This window comes from Pristiophorus japonicus, chromosome X (genome assembly GCF_044704955.1).
Source record: "Pristiophorus japonicus isolate sPriJap1 chromosome X, sPriJap1.hap1, whole genome shotgun sequence".
Lineage (NCBI taxonomy): Eukaryota > Metazoa > Chordata > Chondrichthyes > Pristiophoridae > Pristiophorus > Pristiophorus japonicus.
Window position 1 is genome coordinate 39,242,151 of NC_092010.1, and position 12,619 is coordinate 39,254,769.

A 12,619-nucleotide genomic window follows, 5' to 3' on the forward strand; every position below is an offset into this window, starting at 1 on the left:
CATGCTACAGTAATTCTTTAAAAAAAAATCACCAACTAGTAATTACCACACAACTATGACAATTCAACTTACTTGGTACGCGCTAGCTGCTGGATCTCCCAGAATGTGATTGAATAAGTGGAATACCGACAGCTGGTAAAGAAGAGTATCCATTTTCAAATCATATGCTACCCGATAGAGCAGCTTTACAATGCAGTGGTTGGTGTGAGCACTGTTCTGCCGGTAGTCCTTCAGCAGGAGAATGTACGGTTTCACGATACCAGCATTAGCGAACCTAAACACAACCGATAAAAGGATGGTGAGAGAGAGAATTGCACACAGGGTTTACTGTTCTCCATTTCCCAAACAAGCCATCACTGCTGCCCAACTGAGATGGTCAATTTCAAGCCAGCTTGTGGATATGTTTTGTGCCATGGGTTCCTGCCCATCATTGGGACTGCCAAAGCTTGATTTCACTAGAGACTCCTACAACTAGCAGGCAAAGGGGTTTACTCCGAACAGTCCAGCCTCGATTCAAACCTTTGCCCCAGAAGTGAAAGGAGTGCGTGTGCTAACCCCCACATCATATTTATGTTTTAAAGTCGGCTTAATGGCTTAACGCCCCATGCAGAGGCTTTAGGGGATTGTGCAAAAGCAGGTTCAGCCACAGTGAGAATAATTTTTAATTAAAGAAAAAAGAATTTTTGGAATGTTATACCTCTTGAGATAATCCAGAAAATTAAATTCACTTTCTGTAACTCTCACAGATTCAGTTTCTTCCTCTTCTATTTCTTCAGCTCGGAATTCCTCGGTTTCTTCGACCTCGACAGCAGGCTGCCCTGTGGGACGCAGAGAGAGAGAGAGAGAAAGCATTTGGACGGGGCTTCAAAACGATTTTCAAAACCGCGAACAGCAAGATGACAGCGGCTAAAATACTTACTCGGTAAGTTCGCAAACAGTACTTGTCGGAGTAATTGGGACTCTTCCTCAAGCCGCAAGTCAGAAGACCCAAAAACATCACCTACAGGCCACACTTCCCTGTGGGGACAAACATCAGATTAACAATCATTGCACAGTGCCCTTATAGAGATCACCACTCATTTTGTGGTCTGAGTGAGATTGTCAAGTTAGTGAGAAATTAGGGCAATTTGGAACTTGCTTCAGACTGCTCCAACTCATTTTACACATACAGCCATCTGCCTGGATTCAAAACCAAACCCCAAGATAGAAAGGACAGCATGCTAACCCAATGTACCAGCCAGCTCCTTTCCTCTACCTCTCTTAAATCAACATTTGTAATCCAATGTACATGGACATTACATTAACTCAGGAGTGACTGCAATGCTGATTGGCTGCAGTCAGTGCCATAATTCAATACTGATGATATTACACAGCCTCTTATCATGGACTTCATTCAGTTACAGCGCACGTTAAGTAATGAGAATGAGAAATGCTTGACGTCAATAGTTCACATTTAAAATTACTATTTACATACAGCTTTCAAATTGCTTCCAGTGGACAAAAGAACACAAAAAAATCTCCATAGCAGTCAGTTGTCAATTGACAGTGTTCAATAGATTACGTAACTATTTCCTGGATACAATGTCATCAAGTGTGCTATAAAAGCCATATCACAATTTTATGGTTGCAGCTTCAATTTGGGAAAAGAAAACACATGAATGGTACTGGAATCCAAGTCACTCGTGTACGTTTAGACGGTAGGAGTCATGGGGCAAGGTCAAACCCAGGATCCAGTGCAGCTCCGCTCACTTCCTGACTCAGCAAGAAGCTGCAGTAACTCCCAGAAAGTGAGGGGGGGGGGGGGGGGGGAAAGAGAAAAAAAGAGGATTAAAAAAAAAGTGAAAGATCACAGAGGCGAGTTATGCCCTTCAGTCACCACTGTGCTCACTGACCTACGTTGGCTCCTGGTCCGTCAATGCCTCAATTTTAAAATTCTCATCCTTGTGTACAAATCCCTCCATGGTCTTGCCCCTGGCTATCTCTGTAACCTCCTCCAGTCCTACAACCCTCCGAGATCTCTGCACTCCTTCACCTCTGGCCTCTTGTGCATCCTCCACCCCACCATTGGTGCCCATGCCTTCAGCTGCCTAGGCCCCAAGCTCGGGAATTTCCTCCCTAAACCTCTCTCTCTCCTTCTTCAAGATCCTCCTTAAAAGTCTTTGACCAAGCCTTTGGTCACCTGACCCATTATCTCCTTATTTGACTCGGTGTCAAGTTTTACTTGATAACGCTCCTGTGGAGCGCCTTGGGACCTTTTACTACATTAAAGGTGCTATATAAATACAAGTTATTGTAGTCTGGAAGCAGGTTCTGTGCCTACTCTCTTGGCTGGGTTGTGTGTCAGGTCAGATAAATGGAAAGAGATAAAAATATAAATCGTACCCAAAGACCTCAAAAATAAAAAGCAAGCAGGAAGTGGTATTATTTGACAGGTCAAAATTACAAATCAAGCTTCACTTAGTAACAAGGTAGGTTTATTCAGGATTTTATTAGTCCTTCAAAGCTCCGAACAAATAGTTACCGTGCGGCTCGGAGAAGCAAGAGGGCCTCTGCAGCTTTGCCAGACAGGAGTGCGTCCTGAATATGAATCATGGCTTCAGCTCGTTGCTCCTCCACAGGGATTTCTGAAGCAGCATCAAATGGAATAACGTCCTCAGGGAGAAGCGCTTGATCCTGGAAAACAAACGCATGCTTCATTCAATTAATCAGCTCGGGAAACCAGGGACATTGTACACTGGGGTGGATTCGGAGGAGATGGCTCAGGAAGTTAACCACCTTATGTGAAAAAAATAATTATGGCACAGCTCAAAGCCGGCATGTTTGCCAGGGAGGACAACGTCAGGAGTACAGAACGTTAGATGCCAAGCACCCACCTGCTTGGTTGTGGGAAATGCATTTGGCTTTTTAAAGAAAACATTATTGCCAGGCAGCGCAGTGGAATACCAAGGCACAGCACCACCTAGTGGTGAGGCATGGATTTGTGCTAGCACTTCACTTTGACATTCAGCCCAATCAAGTAGAAGTCCTAACTCCTAATCCCATGTTCCCATATTCCTTTATCCCCCTTTCCTTCAACCACTTGTCTAACCTATTCTTAAATGTCGACATGGTCTCTGATTTACACACCAACTCAGATAGTGCACTTCAGTCTCACAACCCTCGGTGCAAAAATAGTTTCTCCACACAAGTCAGAAGGTTGTGGGTTCAAGCCCCAGTCCAGAGACTGGAGCATATACACCAGGAAGACCCTCTGAGGGAATGCTGCACTGTCGGAGGTGCCGTCTTTCAAATGAAACGTTAAATCAAAGTCACATCTACTCTCTCAGGCAGATATAAAAGCTCCCATGACACTATTTCGGAGAAGAGCAGTGGCGTTCTCCCGGTGTCCTGGGGCCAATATTTACCCATCAACCAGTATCATTGAAACAGATTATCTGGTCATTTATCACATTTGTGGGAGCTTGCTGTGCACAAATTGGCAGCTACATTTCCCACATTACAACAGTGACCACACTTCAAAAGTGCTTCATCGCTGTGAAGCGCTTTGGGGTGTCCTGTGGTAGTGAAAAGCGCGATAGAAATGCAAGCTCTTGCTTTTATTTAATCTTATGTCCCAGTCAACCACCGGAAGCACCATACAGACCCGGTTCGATCCTTGGTCTGTGTTGAGTGGGCTGATCACAGATCGCCACAATGAGTCTCAGTGCACCAGGAGGATCACTAGCCAGTGATCTCTGCTGTAAGGTCATGCATGGACACAATCCAGTTCGACTGTTATACCTCCCCTGGATGAATATGCTGCTGACACACACTGTCTAAACTCAGAAATGAAGAAGGGCCATTTAGATTTGGTTCTGGAGGACAGCCAATGTCTGTGAAACTCCAGCTCACGTCGGACCCTTCATGGGAGAAAATTTAATTTAAAAAAAACAGATCATGCTTGGATTTATGCCAGTGGAGAAACATTCCAACTCTTGACTACAGCTCCTCAACAAATAGATCTGTCGGTTCTTCAGCAACACTGATCGTTACAATGGCCTATTCGAAGGGGCTCTCAGCTCATTGCTTTTCTATTAGGCATGTACCTCTGCACACTTGCCGAGCTGCTCCAATGTTACTTTCCACATTTCCTCGAGTTCTTCTTCGGATCTCTCTGATGAAGCAGCAGCAAGCTTCTTTGCTTTTGTCTTCTTCCTTTTGAGTTTCTTTTTCTGTTTCAACAAACAGGAAATAATCAAACAGCTGCATCAGGAGCAACAACTCATCACAAAACACCAAAGTCTCTCATTTCCAATCCCTTCATGGCCTCCTCACCCCTCCCCATCTCTGTAACCTCCTCCAGCCCTACAATCCTCCAAGATCGCTGCGATTCTCCAACTCTAGCCTCTTAAACAACCTCGATTATAATCGCCTCACCATTGGCGGCCGTGCCTTCAGCTGCCTGGGCCCCAACCTCTGGAATTCCCTCCCTAAACCCCTTCGCCTCTCTTTCCTCTTTTAAGACACTCCTACCTCTTTGACCAAGCTTTCGGTCACCTGTCCTAATATCTCCTTATGTGGCTTGGTGTCAATTTTCGTCTGATAATGCTCCTGTGAGGTGCCTTGGGGTGTTTTACTATGTTAATTACAAGTTGTTGTTGTTCTTGATTTCATCTTCATCTTACAAATACAGCTATAGCATCTGGGGGAAGTACTGATGAGCCCCTCAGGCACGCATGCGTCCTACAGGTCCAGCACTAGAAACGTGCTTTACAGTAAATTCCTCCAATAACTCTGTAGGCCGATGGACCGCATGGCACTGAGGCACATTCAGTAATTCTTGGTCTGTGCAGAATTATCTGACCTCAGCCAACTGGTTGGGAAAATGAGCCCAATTTCCTGACTGGACATCAGGGAGGACAGGACTAGGCTTGGCTGTGATGCCCCCTCCAGCCAAACAGTCAGCCAATATCCACTGTCAAGACTCGCAGATGAATAATAACCATGTGGGTAAGGAACCGGAGGATTAATGATTTAGACGAAGGAATTAAGTGTAATATCTCCAAGTTTGCAGAGGACACTAAGCTGGGTGGTGGTGTGAGCTGTGATGAGGATGCTAAGAGGCTGCAGGGTGACTTGGACAGGTTAGGTGAGTGGGCAAATGCATGGCAGATGCAGTATAATGTGGATAAATGTGAGGTTAATCCACTTTGGTGGCAAAACAGGAAGGCAGAATATTGTCTGAATGGTGACAGATTAGGAAAAGGGGAGGTACAACGAGACCTGGGTGTCATGGTACATCAGTCATTGAATAGATATGTGAAGAGAAAAAGATTAGTGAAGACAATCGTAGGTCCCTTGCAGTCAGATTCAGGTAACTTTATAATGGAGAACAAAGAAATGGCAGACCAGTTGAACAAATACTTTGGTTCTGTCTTCACGAAGGAATACACAAATAACCTTCCAGAAATACTAGGGGACCGAGAGTCTTGAGAGGAGGAGGAACTGAAGGAAATCCTTATTAGGCAAGAAATTGTGTTAGGGAAAATGATGGGATTGAAGGCCGATAAATCCCCGGGGCCTGATAGTCTGCATCCCAGAGTACTTAAGGAAGTGGCCCTAGAAATAATGGATGCATTAGTGATCATTTTCCAACAGTCTATCGACTCTGGATCAGTTCCTATGGACTGGAGGGTAGCTAATGTAACACCACTTTTTAAAAAAAGGAGAGAGAAAACGGGTAATTATAGACCGGTTAGCCTGACATCAGTAGTGGGGAAAATGTTGAAATCAATTGTTAAAGATGAAATAGCAGCCCATTTGGAAAGCAGTGACAGGATCGGTCCAAGTCAGCATGGATTTATGAAAGGGAAATCATGCTTGACAAATCTTCTAGAATTTTTTGTGGATGTAACTAGTAGAGTGGACAAGGGAGAACCAGTGGATGTGGTGTATTTGGACTTCCAAAAGGCTTTTGACAAGGTCCCACACAAGAGATTGGTGTGCAAAATTAAAGCACATTGTATTGGGGGTAATGTACTGACGTGGATAGAGAACTGGTTGACAGACAGAAAGCAGAGAGTCAGGATAAACGGGTCCTTTTCAGAATGGCAGGCAGTGACAATTGGGGTGCCGCAGGGCTCAGTGCTGGGACCCCAGCTCTTTACAATATACATCAATGATTTAGATGAAGGAATTGAGTGTAATATCTCTAAGTTTGCAGATGACACTAAGCTGGGTGGCGGTGTGAGCTGTGAGGAGGATGCTAAGAGGCTGCAGGGTGACTTGGACAGGTTAGGTGAGTGGGCAAATGCATGGCAGATGCAGTATAATGTGGATAAATGTGAGGTTATCCACTTTGGTGGCAAAAACACGAAAGCAGATTATCTGAATGGTGGCAGATTAGGAAAAGGGGAGGTGCAACGAGACCTGGGTGTCATGGTTCATCAGTCATTGAAAGTTGGCATGCGGGTACAGCAGGCGGTGAAGGCGGCAAATGGTATGTTGGCCTTCATAGCTAGGGGATTTGAGTATAGGAGCAGGGAGGTCTTACTGCAGTTGTACAGGGCCTTGGTGAGGCCTCACCTGGAATATTGTGTTCAGTTTTGGTCTCCTAATCTGAGGAAGGACGTTCTTGCTATTGAGGGAGTGCAGCGAAGGTTCACCAGACTGATTCCCGGGATGGCAGGATGGACATATGAGGAGAGACTGGATCGACTGGGCCTTTATTCACTGGAGTTTAGAAGGATGAGAGGGGATCTCATAGAAACATATAAAATTCTGACGGGACTGGACAGGTTAGATGCAGGAAGAATGTTCCCGATGTTGGGGAAGTCCAGAATCAGGGGTCACAATCTAAGGATAAGGGGTAAGCCATTTAGGACTGAGATGAGGAGAAACTTCTTCACTCAGAGTTGTTAACCTGTGGAGTTCTCTGCCACAGAGAGTTGTTGATGCCAGATCATTAGATATATTCAAGAGGGAGTTAGTTAGGGCCCTTATGGCTAAAGGGATCAAGGGGTATGGGGAGAAAGCAGGAAAGGGGTACTGAGGTGAATGATCAGCCATGATCTTATTGAATGGTGGTGCAGGCTCGAAGGGCCAAATGGCCTACTCCTGCACCTATCTTCTATGTTTCTATGAAAGTTGGCATGCAGGTACAGCAGGCGGTGATGAAGGCAAATGGCATGTTGGCCTTCATAGCGAGAGGATTTGAGTATAGGAGCAGGGAGGTCTTACTGCAGTTGTACAGGGCCTTGGTGAGGCTATACCTTGAATATTGTGTTCAGTTTTGGTCTCCTAATCTGAGGAAGGACATTCTTGCTATTGAGGGAGTGCAGCGAAGGTTCTCCAGACTGGTTCCCGGGATGGCAGGACTGACATATGAAAAAAGACTGGATCGACTCGGCTTATATTCATTGGAATTTAGAACAATGAGAGGGGATCTCATAGAAACATATAAAATTCTGACGGGATTGGACAGGTTAGATGCAGGAAGAATGTTCCCGATGTTGGGGAAGTCCAGAACCAGGGGTCACAGTCTAAGGATAAGGGGTAAGCCAATTAGGACCGAGGTGAGGAGAAACTTCTTCACTCAGAGAATTGTGAACCTGTGGAATTCTCTACCACAGGAAGTTGTTGAGGCCAGTTCGTTGGATATATTCAAAAGGGAGTTAGATGTGGCCCTTACGGCTAAAGGGATCAAGGGGTATGGAGAGAAAGCAGGAATGGGGTACTGAAGTTGCATGATCAGCCATGATCATATTGAATGGTGGTGCAGGCTCCAAGGGCCGAATGGCCTGCTCCTGCACCTATTTTCTATGTTTCTATACTCCGCACCTGTGGGCCCACACCCCAGAAAAGAGTCTGCACCTTCGGGAAAGGGAATAAAACAAAGTTGCTCTGAAAGCTATAGCCATCGGTTTAGAGTTTCAGATAATGTAGAAGCACAATGTGTAACCCAGACACAAACATTACCTGCACAAAAAGGTTATTTTTGCCTTTACAGAATTTCTCGATCATCCGGATGAAAAGATGAGTAGTTTCGACGAGGTCTTTCAGGAACGACTTGGGTTGCTTGGTTGCATCGTATTTTCGGAATAACGTTAAGAATAACTCCCGGAACTCCATAACATAGAAGATATTACCTGAAAATAGCACAACATAGAATCATCAGCTAATTGGATATGCAGATTACAAATGAAAATGTGTGTTCTTTGATATTCAGGTTTTTCCAAAGTAACCCCTTTTGTGTACATTATTTCCACCATCTCCCCTTAACCATCTCTGCTCCAAGGAGAACAATCCCAGCTTCTCTCGTCCTCCTAGCACACCACCATCAATATAGCTGTAAAGAGCATACAGGAAGGGCACCATCCCTGTGAGGAATTGGCTGGTACCATGTGGCACTTCCCTATCGTGGCACAGCTGAGATAAGTAACTCAGTCGGGGAATAAAGGGGAAGGGAAAAGAAGAAAAAGAGTGCGTGGGCATAACCTGATGAAGCACACAGGGACTAGCTTGCAAAAGGAGAACAACTAAACAAATTTCCACTGAATCTTTATAAAATAGAACTACAGATGTACAAAACAAAAAGGACAGAATTTCAAGATGAAACGTTGTAACCTTGGATCACAGCTACTCTCCCAAAGAGCTTACAGCAACATGGTTTCTGCTTGATTTTTTTTTCTCCCCCATCATGACCTCCACACACTGCAAACACAGCCACCTCAAGTGACACGAGAGTGTCATCGCGCAGGATCGAGATACATGGCACCAGTTTTAGTTCGAACTGTGGCTGCGTATTGTACATGGAACAACCTCCTCTTGACGGACTCACTTGGCCTCACAGCTGAAGCAGAATGCCTCGAGCCTTTGTGGTGGGGCATTAGCATTTTGTGGTATTATTCATAGGTCGCACTAAGGCAAGACTTATAGCAACAGGGAAATCTATCATTTACATCTTATGCTGGCTCGACCTCAATAGCTCAGCTAATAAATGCAGTACTTAGAGCGGAACTGAGCCACACAGCTCAAGGAAGAACGCCCTGGTCTCTGGGGAGTTTGTTATCTATCAAAATGTGGCTTAGGAAGGAGGAAAATCAGCCAAACATCCCATTCCTGACTGCTATACAGCAGTCTCTACTGGAAGTAGCCATGTGATGCAAACTACAGTTGAAGAGCCGCCTGGCAAAAAATAATCTGGGCTCCTGCTCCTGATCACGATCCAGTGACTTCTCCTGGCAAGTGTGGCTATTGGGCAAGCACAGGGTCAATCCTAGCTGCAAAGGCCCCAACAGGGGCGCTCATTAACATTTGGCTGAGGGCCACATTTCTAAGCAGTGACTTGAGGGAGCTCCCACAAACCCACCACAAAGTGGTAGAAGGAGCCGTATCAGGACTGGCCACACAAGCAGGGCTGGGACTGATGGCAGGACGAGGATCAGGGTTGCCGACTGCTGCAAAGTTAAAAAACCAGACAGGGCCCAGCAATGGAAGCATGTAACTTGCAGTTTTTCTTTCAACGCTTTGTGTCCCTCTGATCTTTTTTCCCCCCTCCCTCCTCCTCTCCTGAAGGTGTTCCGAACTCCTCGCTGGGGTACAGTCCCACTGGCACCTCCAGTACTTGCCAAAGTGCCCATTATTCACACGAGAGTCTCAGCAGGGAGTGCCAGCAGGCTCTTCAACTCCAGTTTGTATTACAGACAAACCCACGGACACTTCTGTATGGCAATCAGGAATGCGAACCTTGATTTTTTTTTAAATTTCCTAACCTACACCTTGCTTGCTATTACCTTGCGCTGCCCAGTCTGAGCTGGGACAATCCAGGAGTTCGAAGCAACTGAACTGAACATTGAATTGATCCCAAATCTGCAATGGCGCTGCATGGGCCCTGGGCTCAACATGTTATACTGGCAACAACAAACCACAAGACATGCAGCGTCACCTAATGAGTTATGCAAAGAAACAATCCAAATGCTGGCAGTCTGCTATGCACAGAGAGAGACACCAGCACATACCCTTTGAGCCGCTCTTGCAGCAGGATCAAGACACATGCCGCAATGTGGGCCATACAATGCCTGGGCTAGGCTCACACATGAATAAAGGGCCACCAGGACGGCCTGAGGGTGCTCCGCTTCTTCCTCGAGCAGAGGCCCAACCCGTCCCCATCCCCCATCACCCTCCTCCACCTGGCTGAACTTGTTCTCACATCGAACAACTTCTCCTTTAACTCCACTCACTTCCTCCAAATTAAAGGTGTTGCTATGGGAACCCACATGGGCCCTAGCTATGCCTGCCTTTTCGTGGGACATTCTTTGTTCCAGTCCTACTCGGGTCCCCTCCCTCACCTCTTTTTCCGGTACATTGATGACTGTATCGGTGCCGTTTCCTGCTCTCGCCCTGAACTAGAAAATTTCATTCACTTTGCATCCAATTTCCACCCTTCTCTCACCTTCACATGATCCATCTCCGATTCTTCCCTTCCCTTCCTCGACTTCTCTGCCTCCATCTCTGGGGATAGGCTTTCGACCAGTATCCACTATAAGCCCACTGACTCCCACAGCTACCTGGACTACATGTCCTCCCACCCCGCATCCTGTAAGGACTCCATCCCGTTCTCCCAGTTTCTCCGTCTCCGTCGCTCTGACGACGCCACCTTTCACACTGGTGCCTCTGACATGTCTTCCTTTTTCCTCAACCAAGGATTCCCCTCCGCCGAGGTTAACATGGCCCTCGACCGTGTCCGTTCTATTTCCTGCATCTCTGCTCTCACCCCTTCCCCTCCCTCTCAGAACCACGACAGGGTTCCCCTTGTCCTCACCTATCACCCCACCAGCCTCCACTTTCAACGGATCATCCTCCGCCATTTCCTCCACCTCCAGCATGATCCCACCACCAATCAAATCTTCCACTCCCCTCTCAGCGTTCCGTGACACCCTGGTCCATTCCACAGTCACCCCCAGCACCCCCTCCCCTTCCCACGGCACCTTCCTGTTCAAGCGCAAGAGATGCAACACCTGCCCTTTTACCTCCTCCCTTCCCACTATCCAGGGCCACAAACACTCCTTCCAGGTGAAACAGCGATTTACTTGTACTTCTTTCAAGTTGGTATACTATATTCACTGCTCACGGTGTGGTCTCCTCTACATTGGGGAGACAGAGTGTAGATTGGGTGACCGCTTTGCTGAACACCTCTGTTCAGTCCGCAAGTGTAACCCTGAGCTTCCGGTCGCCTGTCACTTTAATTCTCCACTCCCACTCTGTTATCTCCATCCTCGGTCTCCTACACTATTCCAACAAAGCTCAACGCAAGCTCGAGGAACAGCACCTCATCTTTCGTTTAGGCACTTTACAGCCTTCTGGACTCAACATCGAGTTCAACAATTTCAGATCATAACCTCTGGCCATCTTTGGCTCCCTTCCCCCACCCCTAGTTTTTTTCCTTCTTTCTTCTTTCTCCTTTTTTCTCTCTTTGTCTATAATGGCAGCTGGTCATTACCCCGCCATTCACACCCTTTCTAAATTAACCTTTTTCTAACCTCTATCATTACCATTTCAATTCGGCCCATCACCCCTTTTATCTCTAATCTCTCCTGCCTTCCACCCTATCACAGACCTTCCCTCTTGTTCTTTCTTCCCCCTCCCCCTTTCAGTGCTTAAGAACGTTCTCTTTTCGAACATTCGGCAGTTCTGACGAAGGGTCATCGACCCGAAACATTAACTCTGTTTCTCTCTCCACAGACGTTGCCTGACCCGCTGAGATTTCCAGCATTCGCTGTTTTTATTTCAGATTCCAACATCCGCAGTATTTTGCTTTTACATGAATAAAGGGCATTTGGGTTAGGTACCAGAGAACATCCCATGGAACCATATCAAAGCAGAAGTTAACGGCTTAAAGGGGAGGGGATGGGATTCCATTTTACAAGTTTTCTGGTCCTGCATACTGGACTTTTATGGCACTTTAAAAAAAAAAAGAATTCCTACATTTGATAACTCTGGCGCTCTCTCTCAGATTTTCATCCTTGGAGTAGTCCATCTCGTTGATTGTAGTAAGTAGTTCTTGGTAAGCTTTCAGTGCTAGGTGCATTCTGAAAGAAAATAATTGTTTTAACTGAAGTATAACTTTTTTGTTGCATATTAAGTGATGTAACAGGGTACAACCAGACACAACAATTTGTATTTATATAGCACCTTTAATGTAGTAAAACATCCCAAGGTGCTTCACAGGAGCATTATAAGGAGATATTAGGTCAGATGACCAAAAGCTGGATCAAAGAGGTAGGTTTTAAGGAGTATCTTAAAGGAGGAAAGAGAGAAGCGGAGAGGTTTAGGGAGGGAATTCCAGAGCTTGAGACCTAGGCAGCTGAAGGCACGGCTACCAATGGTGAAGAGATTAAAATTTGGAATGCTCAAGAGGCCAGAATTTGAGGAGGGCAGATATCTCAAAGGGTTGTAGGGGATGAAGGAGGTTACAGAGATAGGGAGGGGTGAGGAGGCCATGGGGGGGGATTTGAAAACAAGGTTGAGAATTTTAAAATCAAGATGTTGCTTAACCGGGAGGAAATCTAGTTTAGCGAGCACAGGGGGTGATGGGTGAGTGGGACTTGGTGCGAGTTAGGACACGGGGTCAGTGAGCACA

General features: G+C 46.1%; 1 protein-coding gene across 1 annotated transcript in view; it reads right to left on the reverse strand.

Moving 5' to 3' along the window:
• timeless (timeless circadian clock) overlaps nucleotides 1-12,619 on the reverse strand; it is a 55,902-nt gene that overhangs the window by 18,058 nt on the left and 25,225 nt on the right. The window contains exons 13-19 of the mRNA XM_070869714.1: nucleotides 11,965-12,068; nucleotides 7,957-8,126; nucleotides 4,086-4,211; nucleotides 2,522-2,673; nucleotides 920-1,017; nucleotides 698-818; nucleotides 73-274 (exon numbers count right to left, since the gene is read on the reverse strand). Coding sequence (XP_070725815.1) covers nucleotides 73-274; nucleotides 698-818; nucleotides 920-1,017; nucleotides 2,522-2,673; nucleotides 4,086-4,211; nucleotides 7,957-8,126; nucleotides 11,965-12,068 — 973 coding nt within the window. The remainder of the gene's footprint in view (nucleotides 1-72; nucleotides 275-697; nucleotides 819-919; nucleotides 1,018-2,521; nucleotides 2,674-4,085; nucleotides 4,212-7,956; nucleotides 8,127-11,964; nucleotides 12,069-12,619) is intronic.